At 35.4% G+C, this 19,906-nt stretch overlaps 2 protein-coding genes across 2 annotated transcripts; both read left to right on the forward strand.

Moving 5' to 3' along the window:
- Positions 1–442: 442 nt before the first annotated feature.
- On the forward strand, positions 443–8,931 carry LOC134330062 (porphobilinogen deaminase-like). The gene is made up of 14 exons (XM_063010992.1): positions 443–488; positions 789–842; positions 1,516–1,588; positions 2,209–2,258; positions 2,886–2,941; positions 3,076–3,153; positions 3,842–3,919; positions 4,565–4,640; positions 4,750–4,863; positions 5,486–5,524; positions 5,684–5,803; positions 6,376–6,429; positions 6,889–6,975; positions 7,254–8,931. The coding sequence occupies exons 1-14, from the start codon at positions 474–476 to the stop codon at positions 7,437–7,439; spliced, it is 1,080 nt and encodes a 359-aa protein (XP_062867062.1). The 5' UTR covers positions 443–473; the 3' UTR covers positions 7,440–8,931.
- A 1,698-nt stretch (positions 8,932–10,629) lies between these two features.
- Positions 10,630–18,008, forward strand: snx12 (sorting nexin 12). The gene is made up of 5 exons (XM_063011692.1): positions 10,630–10,976; positions 11,586–11,681; positions 12,984–13,108; positions 13,278–13,368; positions 17,339–18,008. Exons 1-5 carry the CDS (start codon positions 10,812–10,814, stop codon positions 17,348–17,350), a joined length of 489 nt encoding a protein of 162 aa, XP_062867762.1. The 5' UTR covers positions 10,630–10,811; the 3' UTR covers positions 17,351–18,008.
- The last annotated feature ends 1,898 nt before the right edge of the window (positions 18,009–19,906 follow it).

Consider the following 19,906-nt stretch of genomic DNA (forward strand, 5'->3'; position numbering starts at 1 on the left):
CTTTGGGTTACATTGACTTTCATCCTTATTCATTTCTTCAGTTCTGTGTTGTGTGTATTTTGCAGGATGGACATGTCAAAGACAAAGAAACAAAACACACTGGAAAAAGAAAAAGCCAGGTAGTAAAAAGACAGTGTGTAAAAGTGATAAAATGTTATACTGTATATATGTAAAATGGAAGGACAATTAGCATAACATGTGCACTTCAAAGCAGTATTATTTTGCCCTGTGTGTTTTTTCATTTACCAGTAGACTGGCTGCAGACTTCATCCGAACATTTAGCTTCAGAAATGAACCTTTTTTTTCTGTTTCTGCTGTTTATTTTAGTCTGATTTTAATATAATGGTTAATAGATAGGTTGTATTTATGCAATATAATGTAGTGATTCACAATAATTTAATCAGTTGTATTGTTCATATGTGTATTTTGTATAGGATGGAAAAGACAAAAGCAACAAAAAAATCTGCACTGAAATGAGGAAAGACCAGGTTAGTATATTACAGGTGAAGTCTAGTGTAGCAACTTAAAGTTACTCATTTCCTGATTTATTTATTTTGTGTTTTTGTGTGTATAACAAAAACAATGAATTACAAAAATGCCCATACGCTATACTGTATGTTCAAAAGGGTGAGCACACCTGACCAAAAGCTTGTTGGACATCCTTTTTTAAAACCATAGACATTAAATTGGAGTTTCCCCCTTAACTGCTCCCACTCTTCTTAGAAGTCTTTCCACACATTTTGAAGATTTCTTTCTAGTTCCTATGTTTATAAGTATGTATTTGGCAGGATGGGGATTACAAAGGCAGCAGGAGAATCCGAATCGGAACAAGAAAAAGTCAGGTAAGCCAGGAATATATCCACACGTTAAAAACCTAAATGTATTGCAGTTTGTGGAAAACAAATAAAAATTTATTTAATGAATACTAGAGATGCGTGATCAGAATTTAGGAATGAACAAAACGATTGTTGCTCCAAACACCCCAAAAATTTGCAATTAGCACCTACATTTTGGCAAATCCATGCTGTAAAATTATGATATATGAAATATGAGGTCACCACCAAGTAAAGGCAGAATGGTTTAACGTTCTTACATATTTCTATTTTATGACTGAGCTGAAATAATACATTTAATTCATAACAAAACCAGCTCATTTATGTCACTGGTTTAAACATACAGTTGCCTTATAATTGCTTATATAGCATGTTATTGGGAAAGACATAATTTGGCAAATGTGGCAGAATTTAGCATGGTGATTAATTAATTCATTAACTTAATTTAATAGCATACTACTTTATTAGAAATTAGGTATGTTTTCATTGAGATGATTTTAAAAAGACAGAGCAAGTTATTTTAGGTACGTTGGAGCTAATAAGCATACAGCAATTGTGCTAATTTGTGCTAATTTGTGCTCATTTATTTCAAAGATCTAATAAACTATCTAATAGTTGTAAAACACTGGCACCCCTAGAAAACAGCGTCCATTAATCATATAATTGCTTGCTTTTTTTTTAGCTGGCTCGTATTCAGACTGACAGTGTTGCAGCGAAGTTGAAGGAATTGTACCCTGATGTGCACTTTGAAATAGGTAAGATCTCACTGAACAGTGTGTGAGAAGACTACTATTTGTATTGTCTACAAATGTAAACAAATTCATTATTTGATGCCTGCAACATGCTCAAAAAACTAGGACAGCATAAAGTTTGCAGGCATATAGTATCAGTGTTCTTATTAATTGCACTCTTTTTACATTTGAGAATATTGGATACTAATAGTTGCAGTCTGGCAAGTGGAATTTTTGCACAGTCTTGTTGTCTGATTTCCGTTGCATTTTCTAATGCAGCTGCAGACCATGTTAAGTGACATCGGTACTCCCAAGCCTATATGGCTGTATTTATTACTGTACCAAGACTGTGCAATCTCCGGGCTGTCAGGCAGTCTAAGGATTTGGACGTTACAGACATTCAGCAGTGTTTTTTACAGGAGTCTTTTCACAATATCTTGTATTTTGTATCTTGTAACTAGCAATTCTCTAACATAGTTTGTAATAAAGTGGTGAGCCACAACCTGTCTTGATTGCTAAGACCGATTTTAGTGGATCCTACTTTTATACCCAATCATGTTACCTGCACATGTTAGTAACTCACCTGCATACTGTGGAATGTCAGGACTTACTTTATAGTGACATTGTAAAACATTTTGTTTCAGTTGCTATGTCAACAACAGGTGACAAAATACTTGACACAGCTCTATCAAAGGTAAGCTGAGAAAACAAAGAAATGTGTCCTTAAATCTTGCAATACATGAAATTATCTGACCTTTGTAATGTTTAATGTTTAATTGAAGCTATTATCAGACTAGAACACTGGAAGCTGGTTTTATATATATTTCTCATCCAGAAAATGGATCACAAATGATCTAACCCTGTATCTTCACTGTTAAAGGCATGACTGTGACAGTCTATAAGAGTAATGATCTCTGTATCTCATCTGATATAGATGCAGTGCTTTAGGCCATGGTTATTTAGGCCAGCAGTTCAGATCCATTCGATTTTAAGACAAATCTCCTCTTGAAAATGCACTAAATAACCTTAAATTGGGTTAATGTTCCTTCATATTGTTTACCTTATTCTGGCTTTTTTAAAAGATTTCTGCACTTATATTTATTAAACCTTAATGTTCATTTAAAAGTCCAGAATTTATTTTTATTTACTTAATAGTGGATAGGTACAGCGTTCATGAGTGCAAAAGCGGTCTGGGAAATGTGGGCAGTAATACAATTTAGTTTCTGCCATAAAGGAACCAAATAACAAAATGTTTCACTTCATGATCATGCTTCTTGTTTTATGCTACACGGCCTTACAGTTTTCCTTTTCTCTTTTAAAGATAGGAGAAAAGAGTCTCTTTACAAAGGAGTTGGAAAATGCTTTGGAAAGAAATGAGTAAGTCAGTCTTTGATGTTCTCCATCAGTCTGATGTTTTCTTCAGTACTCTTGTGCATGTTTGATGTCTGTCGTAACAGACTGGTGTCTGTATGTTCAGTATGAAAGATGCTGTTGATTTTGTCTCACTGCAGGGTCGACCTGGTTGTGCACTCATTAAAGGACTTGCCCACCACTCTTCCGGTGGGTTTTACAATAGGAGCTGTGCTCAAGTAAGTAGAACAGGGGGGAAGATTGTGCATCACAAACACACTTCTGTTCTAAGCTGGGTCCAGACTTTCAAGTAAAAGTTATTACACATAACACAGAGTGTAACACAAACAGTTAGAGTACAGTAGGTTTTGTTGATTTGTACACTTCAGAGTCAAAAGTAAGTAGTGTAAGTGTTTTTGTCACATCCTTTCCTTAATATCAGATATAGCTTATAAATGAACATTCATGCTTCCAAATTTTTTGTTCTACCTTGACTGTACCCATATGGACAAATCATTGTTTGGTGTAGAAAAACTCTAATGGCCTGCACAGATTCCTGAATCCTTGATAGTGTTGCAACTAAGTACAGCACATTTTAACATGCTTTGCACTGCAGCTCTTATGGTCCCAATCTTTGAGCTTGTGTGAATGATTGCTTCACTGGTAAGCTATTTGTTTTTTTACACTAACTGTATTTACAACTGATGTGGCAGCTCTAACAGGGTAAAAAATGGCAATGTATAACAATGCCATATTGAAAGTTCCTGTGCTCCTTAGTACGACTCATTCTGCTGACAGCATTGGTGGAGGTTGTATGCTTGACATGATGCATCCATTAGCCATGAGTTTGCCACTATTTCTTGTTTTTATACTGTGTATAAAGCATGTAAAATTATAATACCAATATAATTCTTCTTTTCTTTGAAGGCGGGAAAGTCCGTATGATGCAGTAGTTTTGCACCCCAAAAATGCTGGGAAATGTCTCGATTCACTACCAGAGAAGAGGTACGGTGGGTGTTTATAACACCAAGAGATCTAGTGTTTATTTACCCATGTACACAATTAAAGACTTTATTTCCACTTTGCAAGTAAAAAAGGGTAATTATTTACATGCCTTTTTTGTGCATTTGTAAATTCTCAGCTTGCTAAATTATTGTCTTTGGCTAAAACAAATAAAAAATGACTCCATGAACAATCCTGAGCATAAGCAGGCATTTCATCCTTATGGGCTTAAATGCAAGTCCAAGACAAAAGTCTCTGCTATTTTTTAAAGTCCACCTTAAAGTTACGACTGAAGTTTGTTGCTTATGATCTGGACAAAAACAAAAAGCAGGTGCAGAGGCTTCTTCCTTGCACAACAGCCTCTAAATCCATGCTGCTGTAAAGCTTGCTTGACAGTGGACAGTGTCACCAACATTCCAGCAGCATACCAGCAGAATATGAAAAATACTCATTAAATATTACTAGATTGAGAGAGAAATTGGAGAAATTAAATTCACTTTTAAAAATTAATTCACTTTTATAGATTACAGTCTATAAAAAAGTATTTTGTGTGGTTGGGCTGGTGAGGGTTGTGTTTTCTTTTTTTAAAAACTGCTTCAAATAGATTCAATTCATGAAAAGAAGATGCTTTAATTTGTCTTCTTTCAGTATAATTGGCACTAGTTCTCTTCGCCGAGCTGCACAGTTGAAGAAACGATTTCCACACCTGGAGTTTAAAGACATCGTATCCTTTTTACGTATTATTTCAGTCGTTCTGCACTTTTTTTACATGTAAAGGTCTAGACAAGGTTAAATACATGGTATTTTAGTAGTTCCTAAATGAAGTGTTATAGAGAGGTAATCTGAACACACGGCTGAAGAAGCTGGATGAGAACAATGACTTTGCTGCTATTATCCTGGCTGCAGCTGGACTGAGGAGAATGGGTTGGGAGAAACGCATCAGTCAGGTAACGCTCTTAATAAAGCTTAAAGCCCTGTTCCCTCTTAGTACTGCCCAAATTCAATTACATTCATATAATAAAATGCAATATTTTTAATTAAATGTTTTCTGCTTATTTATTTTCTAATACTTTTCCTGAACAAATTCTTCTGTCTCTCTTCATCTCTTTATTAAGTTTCATTTGTTCTTTTTTTCTTCCCTACATTACTTAAAAAAACTTGTTCTGCTTGGTCTGCCATGGTTTTTTTTTAGTTTTCCTTTTCTTTCTTTATTTTATTTTAATATTTTTTATTAATTACTTTAATCCATACTTTATACTAACAATTTTTTTGTTGTTTTTTTTCCACAAATTGTAGAAACAGTTAAACCCTTTCCTCCCCTCGGACCAACAATAAAAACTAAAAAGCATTTAGAATCATGAACATTTGTAAACAGTATTAGAATGTTTTTCTCTGATTTAAAATACATAGACTATGTTTTATCCTGAATGCCTTTTAATGGATTTAAAGGGTATAACTGACTATTAAATAAGCTGATGATGCTGTACATCTAAGTGCCTCACACATTACAAGTTCTGTAGCGGCAGTGTTTTGATTAAATATATACTACTGTATATATTGTGTTTTCAGATTCTTGGTGCTGAAGATTGCATGTATGCAGTCGGGCAGGTGAATTTTCTCTATCATTCATTACAATGTTTAGTCTCCTGTAATAACATAGTTCTCGATGCTCCTGTGCCTACGTGTATTAAGGAGCAGTGGACAGCATAGAGCAGTATGATTAAGAGTTAAGGCTTGAGCTTGAGCTAATGTTGTGTTGTGCATCAGGGGGCTCTGGCGGTGGAAGTGAGGGCTCAGGATCAGGACATTCTGGAGATGGTATCAGTGCTGCAAGATCCAGACACAGTGCTGCGCTGCATTGCTGAGAGAGCTTTCCTTAAACGCTTGGTAAGAATTCAGCTGTAGCTCATGGCTCAGTTTAGGATTTTAGTGATTCACATACTTCTCTCTACTTTAAGCGATCTGCTGTGCTTTTTAAGCACTAGTGGCTCTGTAGATCACCCTTAGATAAAGGGGCCTCATAATTTGTGCATATATGTATTTTTTTGGAAGAGGTACAACACATTTTTTATAAAAATGGACTAATGGTGAGTGTCATGATGTGTCATGAGCCATGAGGCTACCAATGGCTTGAGCAGACTTGTTGGCACTGAATAGCAAAGAATAGACTGAAAAGGGGCATTTACATTTATGTCATTTAGCAGGTGTATTTATCCAAAGCCACTTAGTATTTTGACTAAATACAGTGCAAGAAACGTAGGATTAAGGGCCTTGCTCAAGGGCCCAAAAGCCCTTCTGATTACCAGTCCAATAACGGACCGTGTTAATCTGCTCAATAAAGTTCCATAAATTCACTTGGGAAGAGGCAGTGGCTTTACATGTCTTAATGGAAACATACCCAAACTGGTAGATAAATATATAAATATATAAAACTTCTAACATTTTGCTGTTAATTGCAGGAAGGAGGATGCAGTGTTCCAGTTGCTGTTCACACAGAAGTTAAGAATTCCCAGGTAGAAAATATTTTACATTTCTATTTAAAATACTGGTTAAATATGTACTATTATTATCAACAATAATAAAAAGAATAACCGGAATATAATGGAGTTTTTCTTCTAGCAATCAACAGCAGCAGGCAGCCAGGGAGCCTGAAATATTAGCATCTATCTTTTTGGTTCTATTCCCAAACATACAGATCTGTACTAAATAGTCTGGCAAATTACCACCCAACCCTACTATTATCAGTACTGTTTGAACACTTTGTAGCATGCAGTATTAGCAGTTCTTATATAAATATATTTTATTAAATAAACATTAATAATTTGCCCAAAACTCTCAATTATATATAATTAAAAGTTTTTTTTAGAAATTAACTAGTAGAATGTTTTGAAATATAAATAATTCTATAAAAATGTGTACACCAGTTGGTTATTGTTCTTGCTCTTTATGTTGTTCTTTTGGTGTTTTCCCAGCTCTCACTGACAGGAGCTGTGTACAGTTTAGATGGATCTGACAGTCTAAAGGAGACCATGAAGACCGATGTGGAGTTCGACAATGAGGTAATCAGTTCCAAATAATTCACCATCACCATCATTTATTACTTGTAATGCAGGATTCTGTGTAAAATAGAGGTCTGTAAAGGATTTTTGGGCTTATGTTCAAGGCTCATATCCCTCAGTTGCCTGCATTGCTTTTTGGTAACAATTGTAAGTTTGAATAGAAATGTGTGCTAAATGCCAAACATGTAAATGTAAAATACTAAGACTAAAAAGACATAAATGTCCATTACCATTACGGTTATTATAAATCTGTATTTGGATGTCTTTACCTGGATTAGGAGCAGAAGAATGTAGAAGAAAAGGTGGATGAGAAGATTCAGCATGTTGGAGTCACAGCGCTGAAGGTGTCTCGGGCAGCACAGGATGCCGCAGAGAACCTTGGGGTCGACCTCGCCAACCAGCTGCTCAGCAAAGGAGCTAAAGAGATTCTGACTGTAGCCAGACAGCTTAATGATGCCCAGTAGATTTGTTTTAAGTATTGAATCAATAGCATTGTATTCACAATACTTTTTCAGGTATTTTTTAAACTTGATTTTTCTAACATTCCAAAAATGGCGATACATTATACAGTATGTTAGGGAACAAAACCATGACTTTGTAACAGCCATGAGCTCTGAAAAGGCGGGCAAAATTCAGCCAGTTAGCACACTGATGTGTTCTTCAGTGCTTTAAAAAAAATATTTTTAAATTTTTCCTGTTATTAACTATTTGTCACACTGTATGATTTAGGATCGTCAGACTTGTACACAAAGCAAATATTTAACAGAACAGTTTTTAAAAACAACTAAAGTTTTTAGATTTTACTTGTACAAATCAACTGATTCTTAATAACTGCAGGTAATTACTGCTTTAAATTAGCTGCTAGTTTATTTAAACTACCTGTTTTAGGAATCACCACACCGTTTCTTTTGGGATCAGGTTGGGACTAGGCCACTCCAAAACTGTAATTCTGTTTGTCCACAACAATTCAAATGAGAAGTGGATTTGTGTTTTAAATCAGTTTTACAGTGGATATAAAAGTCTACACATTGCTGTTGCCAGGTTTTTGTAATGTAAAAAAAAATTTACCAAGATAAAACATTTAAAAACGTTTTTCTACCTCTAATGTGACCAATAATCTGTACAATTCAATTAAAAAACAAACTGAAATCTTTTAGGGGAAAAGTAAAAATGTACAATAACACGGTTGCATAAATGTGCACACTGTCAAACTAATATTTTGTTTTCCTCAGGCTGCTCATCATGTTTCAAAATGTAATTTGCCTAAGGAAAGGATTAAAGACCAATTTAGAATTGATGCCCGTGGTTTTGATTCATATAAGGTTTAGTTGTCTGGTGTCCTTATACTTTTATGCTTAGGGTTGTTTACATTTTGCCACAGCTGTCATTTTGAGCCTAAAACACTTTTTGGTGTGTGATGTTATACATAATGTTTTATGTCTATGGCTGTATTTTCCAACAAATCAACAAATGTTAGAGTTTTTCATGGTTAGTCTAAAAAGGCCCTACAGCAATTTTCCCTGCTCCATACCCCCCTTATTTTACATTTACATTTTCAAGATTTAGCAGACGCCTTTATCCAAAGCAACTTACTTTACAGTTACAGTCTACAGTCTGAGGGTTAAGGGTCTTGCTCAAAGGCCAAACAGCAGCAACTTGGCAGTGGTGGGGCTTAAACCAGCAACCTTCTGATTACTAGTCCAGTACCTTAACCACTAGGCTACAGCTTGCCTTATATTGCTCATAAGCTTGTTATCAAGGTCTTAATTAGTTAAATTGTGTTGGGAGCAGGGAAAGCTAAGAATTTGGAAGCATAATACTATTAAATGGTGGAATCAGTGTTTCAGAGAAAATCGTTTTAGTTATTTATTTTCCTGATGTGTAAATGAAATTTAAATCACAGACAAAATGACTTTAAGTACCTGCCTGATTATATCTTAATATTGTAAACAAATATGTTCCATAATTAGACCTGTCATTGTTCAGGTAGTGTTGTATAATTAGATGTATTCATTCATTCATTGTCTGTTTTCCCACTGCTTTATCCTATTTAGCGTTGTGTTGGATTAGATATATTAAATGTGTGAGTTTGTGTTTTGCGTTGGGTTTAATTAATTTACTTTTAGTTTATTTTAGTATATTATTCTTTTGGTTAAAAAATTCTAGTGTTTTATCTTCACACAGCTATTAATAAGGGATAACCATGCAGGCCAATAATTGTGTGATTATTTGTTATCTTGTAAAATAAAAACAGCAACAACAACTGCTCAGCAACTATGACATTTTGAGGTAGCTGTAGAAATTTTGGACTGTTGAGTGTCCCCTGTCCTGCTACATAATCAAAAACCCTGGTATAAATACAGAATAGGGCTGGGCTGCCTGGGCAATCTGACGATTATATAGTTGCAGGTAACAAGTGAAATGTGCATTAACGTGATATAAGATCCAGTCCAATTTTGTCCCACATGATGTGAAAACGTACTCATACTAAACCCCGCCCATTTACATTGTTTATCCATACTATTGGTCTATTGCATGTCAGTTAAAGTAAAGCTCGGAATCTGATTGGCTGTGGTTGAGCTGCACGTTGATCACTTAGGCTTGGCTTTGCCATTTCTAGAACAGCGCGAAAGCATTTCGGCTCGCATCAGTGAGTCTTTTAAATAGATTCAGATTGCCAATAAGAGTCGACTCTTTAGGCTCTCAAACGTCACGTAATTGTTACTGTTTGTGATGTTAATTACATTTCTCGCCTAACCTTAATTTTATAGCGTAACAAAAAAAGTATAAACCTACTAATTAAAAAATAACATTATTATATTGTGTTAGGAAACTATTTTTATTACATTTAAAACCATAATGATGCTATAAATCACAAAAACAATACATTATAACAATACACATTCAATGATACATTCTATTAGTATTACACAGAACCAATACATTTACTGCCGTTTAATTCATTGCAAAGACGGTTGTTGCTGTTCAAAAAACTTTTAACTGGTCATATTAAACTCCTCTTTAAATAAAGCTTGTAACTTTTGAGAAAGTTTTTGACATATCAGAAATTATGCAGAAGAAGTCTGAAGGAGAATGCTTGATCAGTTTGTGATCTGAAGCACTGGTGTAAATGGGTTATATGGTAAGACAATAATCCGAATCCTAAGAGCCATGTCCACCTTTGAATGGTTCTTTTAAAAAGATTAAATAAAGATATTAGAGTTTAGCTTTAATGGTTCATTTATTTTAAATTCTTTAACCTCAAGAAAAATAACACAGTGGTCAGATGCTAAATAAGCCTATGTAAGAGCAATAATTAAAGGTTGTTAGTGGAATATAAAATGTTATTTTATATACAGTTGTTACAACTAATGTTTAGAATTATTAAGATACTAAAGTGTAAGTTAAACTTTTAACATAGAAGAGGGAGGAGATTGTGAGAGAGTGAAGGTTGATAGTGGAATATAAAATTGTATTTTATTTTCCACTAACAACCTTTAATTATTGCTCTTACACCTACATCTCTGACAAGATGATTCGTCTCTTTACCAAGAGTCGACTCCTAATGTTTATCTAAAAGAGCCGACAGGAAGAGTCGGTTTGAAGAGCCGACACAGAGAGCCTCAGACGACACATTATTGGTGTGAATAGCGCACAGTGCTGGCTAGAGGAGAACCACGGGATTTCCTGTGCTGCTGCTGAACTGCAGATTTTCCGTGCAGGCTTGCAGAGTGTCTCCTCTGTTACATTTTTCTTATTTAATGTCGTAGTCAGGTCATCTGCACAGTGCGAGTGTTAGACTACATCTTTTACAATCTGCCTAGTCAGAATTAAAGATGTCTGAAGCCACAGTGGCCGATACTCGCCGATTAAACTCGAAGCCCCAGGATCTGACGGACGCTTACGGACCTCCCAGTAATTTTCTCGAAATCGACGTTTATGATCCTCAAACTATCGGAGTCGGTCGGAATCGGTTCACTACTTATGAAGTCCGAATGCGGGTAACGTTGCTGTATATGTATACAATAAATAAGTGAATGATTTATAACGCTGTATGTCATGTTGCTCTGAATCAGGACGCGTTATAAGCGGGTGTGAGATGTGGAATTTGGTTCGGCCTAGCTAGCTGCTTAGGTTGTAACTAGCAGGCTAATGTTGTTCTAGTTTTTCTTTTTTCATTTATTTATTTTTATTTTGTGGTATTAGTTTTAAAATGATGCAAGTTAAGTTGTATTAGTTTAAAAACTGTATTTTAAAGACGCGTTTTGTGTTCGCTTTGCACGTATCCTTGTTTTTCCGTTAGCTAACTAGCTAGCTGTTGCACTCTGTCAGCCTTTTAGCTAATTAACGTTAGCACAACTGATACATTTATTTAGCTTAACAAATAAATGCAAAATAAACGGTGGGCATTACAACGGTGGTCTGTTAGATACAACCCGTCTAGTCAAATTTAGCTATACCCAACGCACTTACAACACACGAATACTTACATTAATAAGGTTGACAACACTTTGTGTTTTGCTTTATTTACCAAAACCACCGTATTTCATTCCAGTCGCAGTTTGTGATGTGACCTTTAATAAACAAACCGCTGTGTGTTTTGTAAACAGACCAACCTCCCTATTTTCAAGTTAAAAGAATCTTGTGTACGAAGACGGTACAGCGACTTTGAGTGGTTGAAAAATGAGCTGGAGAGAGACAGTAAGGTAAGCTATCATGGTAAGCTATTGATGTTTTCACTGTACAATAACCTGGTTAAACAGTGTCACACGTTTACCATATTAATGCAGCAACATGTTACGCCTTGTTCATTATGAAACACAGTATTACTAAACCAGAAAACAGGGTGTGTTTATTCAACTGGAAAGCTTCATGAGAATCTAAACACTTAAATTCAAAATGCGGATTCCAACAAGTCTAATATTAATATCTGAACTCACACATCCATTAGTCACAAGCAGAAAATCAGCCCAAAAAATTGCAAGTGAACCTGGATTGAACCTGGATTGAACCTGGATTGTCAAGCTGGCGATGTACAGTGGGGCCTATGTTTTGCATTTTTCTTAAATTGAATGTAAACGTTTTTCATTACAAGTCAAACTCATTGCACAACAATTGGAGTGAGTAGTTTTTTATTTAGTTTTTAATTACATGTTTAAGGCTTAAGTGGCACAACAGTCTATTATTACGCTACCCCACCACTGAATCTCCACAGTGCTGTAGGCCAGACATGATCGGCAATGTAGGTGGACAGACGAAACCCTGCAATGAATTGGTGCCCTGTTCAGGGTATCCCTGCCCTGTGCCCAGTGTTTCCTAGTGGAACCACATCTTCTATGGCCCTGACCAGATTAAAGTGGTTGGTGAGAATAAAATGAATGAATGAATGAAGGATGTGATGTTCAAAAGTTCTTAGTATTTGGCATGGTGGTATTGTAATCACCTAAGGACAGAATTGGCACTTTTTTTGTTGTTAGCTAAACTGTTTGCAGCTTTATGATGTAAATGGTGTAAGCTGTGTATGCACTTTTACTACATTTAAATGCTGCTGCTACATGTATACCAAAATCTTAGTAAATGTATTTTTGTAAAACAATAAATAAATCTTTGTATGCATGAAAACTTTTGGTGGTAATTTAAAAGTTACATCTTACTTTTAATTAAGCCATTAATTGATTTTAAAAAAGACATGGGGTTTATATTTCTCAGCCACTGTTTCCTGACCCACAATATTTACAACATGGGTGAAGGCTGTGTACCTTCTCTTTTCATTTAAACTACTGCTTATGCAATGCTATTGGAAAAATTAGTATCCTTGAACCAAGACACTAACTGCCTTCTAGTAGTCCCACTGGCTAGTTAGGCATTGGTCAGTGTGGGAAACACGAATTCCATTTATTTAGGTTTATTTACTGCCATTCCTATACTTTTACCTACCATAAAGTAGAAATAACACTTTATTCGAAGCCTAATTCATTTTTAAAGTCGTGTATGAAAATGTCTTCCAGATTGTTGTACCTCCACTACCTGGAAAGGCACTAAAGCGACAGCTCCCCTTCCGTGGAGATGAGGGAATATTCGAAGAGTCCTTCATTGAGGAGAGAAGAGTTGGACTTGAACAGTTTATCAACAGGTTAACAGCTTGAAATCTTAAAGCCTAGCACATTATTAGATTTAATACATTTACCATTATGATAACAGTTTAAATATAACTAAGGTCAGATCATTTTTGTAACTGTTGTAGTGTTGAGCTTCACCATCTGTCAGAAATAATTTGCCTGTTTTTACTGCTTCTCTTTCAGAATTGCTGGTCACCCATTGGCTCAGAATGAGCGTTGTCTTCACATGTTCCTGCAGGAGGAGAGCATCGATCGCAACTACATCCCTGGAAAAGTACGGCAGTAGGGCTTAACAAAGTGGGACTTGGGGCGGGTCTTCTTTCTCCTGATATCAACTTCTCTTCCCACTCATCTGCAAACAGTGCAGAGTAACATTTATTTTTGCAACACGTAAAGCTAGATGCATCATAAAAATGCAGAACTTTATTGGACAGATAATGTTTTGTACTCGTGCCTGAGCATTACTGTATACACACTCTGTGTATTGTTTTACATCTATACAGTATACTCCTGGATTCTATATGAACGCTGTAGCTCTAAACAGAGACAGTTGGCTCATGCTTTTGTTCTCTCAGGCAGTTTATAAGTCTGGTTTATGCTTCATGAGAAGTTCTTTTGAGAGCCCTGCAAACAGACTTTGGTAACTGCACATAATGTTTAGAGGAGGTTTCTTGCTGTCCATGACACAAAGGAGCAGATAGTAAACATGCAGTTGTAACAGGATAGAATGCTGGTTATGGTGATGTCTGTTCAAACAAAATGCAGACAGAGATGAGGACTATCTTACTATCTAGCTTACTATCTAAGTTTACATTAGAAAATGACTAATATGACTTTACCCTCAAACAATCTCTAAGCACTGACTACTAGAAACAGTGCAAAACAAAATGTAAAATTTGCCTTCATTGAGAAATGCATAGATTAAAATGGTGGTTTGAGAAAATAATGTAATAGCTAAAAAAGATTTTAGAAACTGTCACAGACAATATGCTATGAGATGACTGGTACGTGAACTAGTACCATGGCACTATTGGTGTTGTACTAATTTTGCACACCATTTATATACAGTGCAGTAGTACACAGATTAGGACAGTGTATTTGCTTTTTTTGCCATTTCTGTTTGTCCCTTTTCAAACTGCTCATTTAAAAATCCCGTTATACATAAAAGTATTAAAGACCTAAGAATATTGTTGAGCATTATCTTCTGGGATGTACGGGTCCTCAGCGTCTTTTGGTTTTGGTTTTTAGACACATTTTTTTATTTTAGCTTTGACCTAGCTTTGCAAGCAGTATGTGGCACACATGATAAATTGCTTAATAGCTAATGACACCATGTCATTAAGTAAAAATTTACTCCTTTTCTGATGTTTTTCACATCCCTAAAACACGACAAGTAAAAAAGGAGAAACCTAAAAATAAAATAAAAGGAACACAGAGACCAAAATGTAGCATGCTTTATTTTTATGTAGCTGTATAGGAAAAATACCCTTTTGCCACCATTGTCATTTTTACTCCTGATTTCTAATGCCTGATGTGCATGCAAATATAACGATTTTTACAATTGTGTTAATTGCATATATGTGGGCTAATTGATTGTCATAGATCATTCTTCACTTACATTCATTCACAGGTAAACACCACATATTTTCAGGCTTTCCTAACAAATCAAAGCACCGACATGTTTTTTGCAAAATTTTTCATTAACAAATGTAATTTTACAAGTCATTAAAAAGTGTTGACTATATAGAGCTACATAATTAAGCATAAATTCCAACTGAACACTGTTATGGAGCTATAGTTATAAGCACTACTATGGATGTAACATCTTACATTATAATTGATAAGGTTTAGCTCTTATTAGTTATTGGTCTTTTATAAAAGGCATCAAGCTTTTTGTTCAGATCAAATTATACAGATCCCACCACCATTAAAACATGTCAGCCCGGTTATCCTTTAACGTAAGCCAGGCATGCTTTTTTTCACATGCTCCAGAAGCCTAACCAGGCTATGAGGTACAAAATAATTAACACTTAGATTTGATATAGCTTGCATGGTGCTCAGTGCTTTCACAGCGAAATCTAAAAAAAGAAGTTGTCACATTAAATTAGATAAGGCTGTGTAACAACATTAAATGGACCAATAAGGTGAAAGTGTGACATGCCTTGTAGTCAAAGTGCATTATGGAATTAAAAAGTGAATGTACCCAGTGCAATGTGCTCTAAGACAACAGGTCTTGAATTATGTGTCAACTGCTGATTTGTAGAGGACAGAGTATTTGCCAACTTTAAAAAAGTTGTCCTGCCAAAGTGATCTTCTTTAGAATGACTATATTTGTTATCTTTATGTGTTACTCAATCTGTCTGTGACATTTGTCTGTAAATAAAATATATATATCAAAATAGTCATAGAAGATTCTCTGAGAAATGTGTTTGATCTCATTCTATTTATTCTCTCTTCTATTTTAGGTATGAATAAAGTAAGTTTTGTTTTATTTCACTATCCAATCATGATTCTGTAAATTATTGTTGGGGAAACCCAGTGTCTGCATGAATCCTACTTCAATTCTGTTCTAATTCTATTAAAACAAATGCATACTCACAGCCATACTTACAGTGGGTTCTGTATATTTGTAATCCATTTTCCTTTGCTAATTATGTTTTGCATCTGCTTGTCACTCATTAGTCAATGCCAACTAATTAAGTTACTAGTAATTGTTGTAGACTGCATGACATGATTGCATGAGTCTGCTACATCTTTGTTTTTTTACCAGGTAAGTGTTTTTAACATTTATTAATCAAACTAATACACTGATGGTGTTGGTTAAATCAAACTAATACACTAATACAGGTTGGTATTTGTAATCATAGAACACTACATTGTTGAAAGTAGGTGAAATCATCTAAACCGCCGCCTTTGCCCCCAGTGTTGCAGTGACAATAGGTCTTGGCTGCTACTGATCTTCCAATTTGGATACAATGTTAGATAGATTTAGGTCAGTGCTCTGTGTAGAACAGTCATGTTTTTTTTACAATAACTCATTTTACTTTAACCAGTTTTATTGCTGAAGCAGTAAAGGGCATTCTGTAAACCTGGAAGCATACATTTTGAAGCATTAACATTTCAGTTTCAAATCATTTTAAAACCATAATTCAGACCATTATTCCTTTCACATCAAGTTTTGCAGCTGGCATAGTGGCAACCAACTATAACACTCCTGACATCTGCTGAACTCAGATTTTATTGCAAGCTAATAGTGATTTTTTATTAATTTTTTTATTTTTTTAAGTCCAATGACTTTGCTATTCACCCCTACTTGTGGTTGTGTATAATAATCATAAAGCCCATTGACAAAACTAACTGTGTGTAAAACTAGTTTCCACAGGCAGTTTGAAACTCAGTTGTGTAGTTCGGCTGTAACTGAGTACAGACATCTTAAGTCTCTATACACTTAGAAACTCGGTGAGCCTGTGGCTTTACCAAAAGCTTGCACCCAGACTGTTCAACTTGACATTATCAGCACTTCTAATTAGCTGCCACTTGGAAATTGCAAAGTGGAAATTTAAAGAATAGAATAGATGGAAACTTGTCAACCAGTCACAGAGCCATGTTGAAGGTTACTGAGCTCTTCATACCTACTTGTTCTGCAGCGGGTGCTTGTTTGTAAAGCTTGCATGGTTTGAGCTTATGTACCTGTTATGTACCTGGTTTTCACATACTTAAACAGTACATACAGTAGTTATGTAAGTGAGACAGCCTGTACAGTCTATGCTAACTTACTGTTCTACTAAATCAAAATTTTTCCATGTAATTATTCTATGCTTACTTAATTCTCTGCTTAATTATTTTGTTACTAAACACTCCCATAGCCAACTCCTCCCATCATATACTAACCTAGCCCTTTATTAGGTACACCTAATACATCTGTTATGTGCATTTATTCATTTTGATATATAAACTTTCTGGGTATAAAATAACAGACTGTAACCACTCTGTTACTCTGTCAATCCATGTACCCTATTTAAAAATCACTTTCTTGACCATAAATATTAAATGCATGTAATCCCACATACCTACAATAGATAAAAAGCTCTGAACCACAAATACCCTGACATCAAAAATATACCTTCTACAGTCAGACCACTGCTTTAGTTTAGCCAACTGGATTTTCACAAACCTTTGTCTCTAGTTTTACTGTCATCATCAGTGTCATTTCTTGATGCATTATATGTTTTTTGTATTCTCAGATACCACTGTGACACTAAGGTGCGTATTCTGCTCAGAGGACTGCCTCATCTCTGTGCTGTTTGTATTTTTATCAAGCACGTTCACTCAGGTGCTCTTGAAGAAACCCATGAACCCTGAAAAAAAGTAATTTTTGCTTTTAGCCCTTTATCTTCTACGCCCATCCTGTTTTTCTTTTTTATTTAGAGGCCAAATAACAGCTTGATTATACAGCATGAGTATCGTGCATTAAATGATTTGTTGCTTAAAGAAACAAGTCAGGCGTCTCAGAAATCATTGGAACTCATCACAAGCAACAATGGTCTGTAGTGAGTAGCCTGTTTTTTTTACTGTGTTGCTTCAGTTTGTCCAGTCAGATTTATGTCTGAAATGTCATTATTCACTTAATATCCATGTCAAATGCCCAATTTGGTTTAATTTTTAAGATAAATGTATGTAGCATGGCAGTCATGAAGAGAAATTGGGACCATAGCTTTTGGTCTTCCTGTTCTACATTCCATATTGTATGTATGTATCTAAAAATGCATATTTTGGATCAAGGCACTAGGCACACAAAATTAATTACTGTGATGCTTTAAAAATTGCTGGTTCAAAGCTCTACAATTACCCTGTGCAATTTTTATTTACTGTTATGTCATTTCTACCCATGAATAAAACTGCCTGCTTTCCTCCTGTCTGGTTGAGATTGTGTTTTATGGGGTCTGTACGTTATATATCAGTGACTTAATATTCTGCTTTCATAGTAGTGTTACAATTCATCAGTAATTGTACTTGCACTTAAAATCACGAAATGAACAGCTGTATATGCATGGGTGTGTTTAATGACCAACAGCTATAACAGAGCTTTAACCATTAGCACTTTGAGAAAGTCAGCTTTAAAATTACCTTTATGGTATTTAGCAGATACTTTTATCCAAAGTCACTTACAGTTGTGACCTAATACAATCTAAGCAGCTAAAGGGAAGAGGGCCTTGCTCAGGGACCCAACAGTGGCAACTTGCCAGTGGTGCGGATCCAACCAGCGACCTTCTGATTACTATTTCAGTACTTTCACCACTCAGGCCACCACTGCCTGAGGAGTAATTATAGATACTCTTACTAAAAGGGATTAAAATGGCTTTTTTTTATCTACAACAAAAGATTTTTAATTCCTTTATTGCCAGGAAATCCAGCAGCAGTTGTTTTTAATTTAACCATTGGCATGATTGGATATAAAAGGAGCATCCACCAAGGACTTGGTCTTTGAAGTAATGACCGGTCATGGCTCACTGTTTTGTAAGAGAAAATTCAATCAGTTTTCATCACCTACCATACATAATATTGTATATATTTAATAGATAAAATGGAACCTTAAGAAATATCAGTCCATGTAGAGTGGAGCCAGAAACTATGGCTGAATGTGCACTCTCAGACTTCCATGCTACTGTGATTAATATAGCCATGTGTGCTCAGGAGTACTTTAGAAAACTGTTGTGACTTAACACAGTCCACCATTGCATCAAGAAATGCAACCTGAAACTCTATCACATAACAAAGTCATACATCAATCCTATGCACAAACGCTACTGAGTTCTCAGGGCCCAAATTCATCACAGATAGACCAAAAGACAAAAGACAGTGCACATGTGTGTGCTGTGTCAGATGAGACCTCGTTTGAGCCCATTTTCAGTGGGAAACGAACATCAAGCTCTGCGTGCCAAAGACAAAAAGGATCATCCAGACCGTTAAGGTGTGAACATATCTCTTATAGTATGTGTTTACATGGTGCAGCCCTGATTATAATAGCAGTAAGGTTAGTTTTATGTTGGACATGACCATAAACAAGAAGAAAAAAACTCAAATTTCGGGCAATAGACCATGGTTAAGTTAATTTTACACTGGACAAACAATTACACAGTGTTAAACAGCCTGTTTATTCTATTAACTATATTTTAAAGATTTTACTTTTTATAATTTGCAGGTATTGTATTATGTAGTGATTATATACTGTACATTAATAAGGTTTAGGAAGTGCATTATATAAACAGTATGTTGGTCAATCAAGGACATTCGCACTTAAAATAAGCCAAAGGTTGCCAGATTTCTGACATGTTGTATCCACACGTTGTTGGCCAGGCAGTGACTTAAAAGCACTATGATCCAAAAGCTATTGTCACACCTAACTGTAATGCAAATACATCAGAAACTGCACAAACTGGAAGTAACATCTATTTTTAAAAGCTTCATTACAGCAGAACGTCAAATGCAGGTAGGCCATGAGATTACTGATAACTGCTGCTAAATTAAATTTTTTAGCACATGTAACTGCAACTTGGTTAAAGTTAATAGTTTTTTGGTGAAGTTGCTGACAAGCAGTTGTTATTTGTTTGCACTGTTTATTTAAGTCCCCCTGTTTGTGTTTGCACATTAGAATTGTTGCCTCTCACTTAGATTTTGGTGGCTGGGGGAGAATCAGATATTAGCAACTGTTGAGCAGAAACCTTATATCAAGCAAATTCAAAACTCAACTGGCAAAACTGCAACATTAGTATTTTCAGTTTCCAAACAATTAAATGGTGTAATTAATTAAA

This window comes from Trichomycterus rosablanca, chromosome 16, assembly GCF_030014385.1.
Source record: "Trichomycterus rosablanca isolate fTriRos1 chromosome 16, fTriRos1.hap1, whole genome shotgun sequence".
Taxonomy (NCBI): domain Eukaryota; kingdom Metazoa; phylum Chordata; class Actinopteri; order Siluriformes; family Trichomycteridae; genus Trichomycterus; species Trichomycterus rosablanca.

Bases quoted from the DNA above. Each gene is read 5' to 3' on its own strand.
- LOC134330062 (XM_063010992.1), top strand. The intron at 3,920-4,564 runs GTACGGTGGGTG...GTCTTCTTTCAG, and splicing joins GATTCACTACCAGAGAAGAG to TATAATTGGCACTAGTTCTC. The intron at 4,864-5,485 runs GTAACGCTCTTA...TTGTGTTTTCAG, and splicing joins GGGAGAAACGCATCAGTCAG to ATTCTTGGTGCTGAAGATTG.
- snx12 (XM_063011692.1), top strand. From the start codon at position 10,812: ATGTCTGAAGCCACAGTGGCCGATACTCGCCGATTAAACTCGAAGCCC. The intron at 11,682-12,983 runs GTAAGCTATCAT...AATGTCTTCCAG, and splicing joins AGCTGGAGAGAGACAGTAAG to ATTGTTGTACCTCCACTACC. The intron at 13,109-13,277 runs GTTAACAGCTTG...CTTCTCTTTCAG, and splicing joins CTTGAACAGTTTATCAACAG to AATTGCTGGTCACCCATTGG.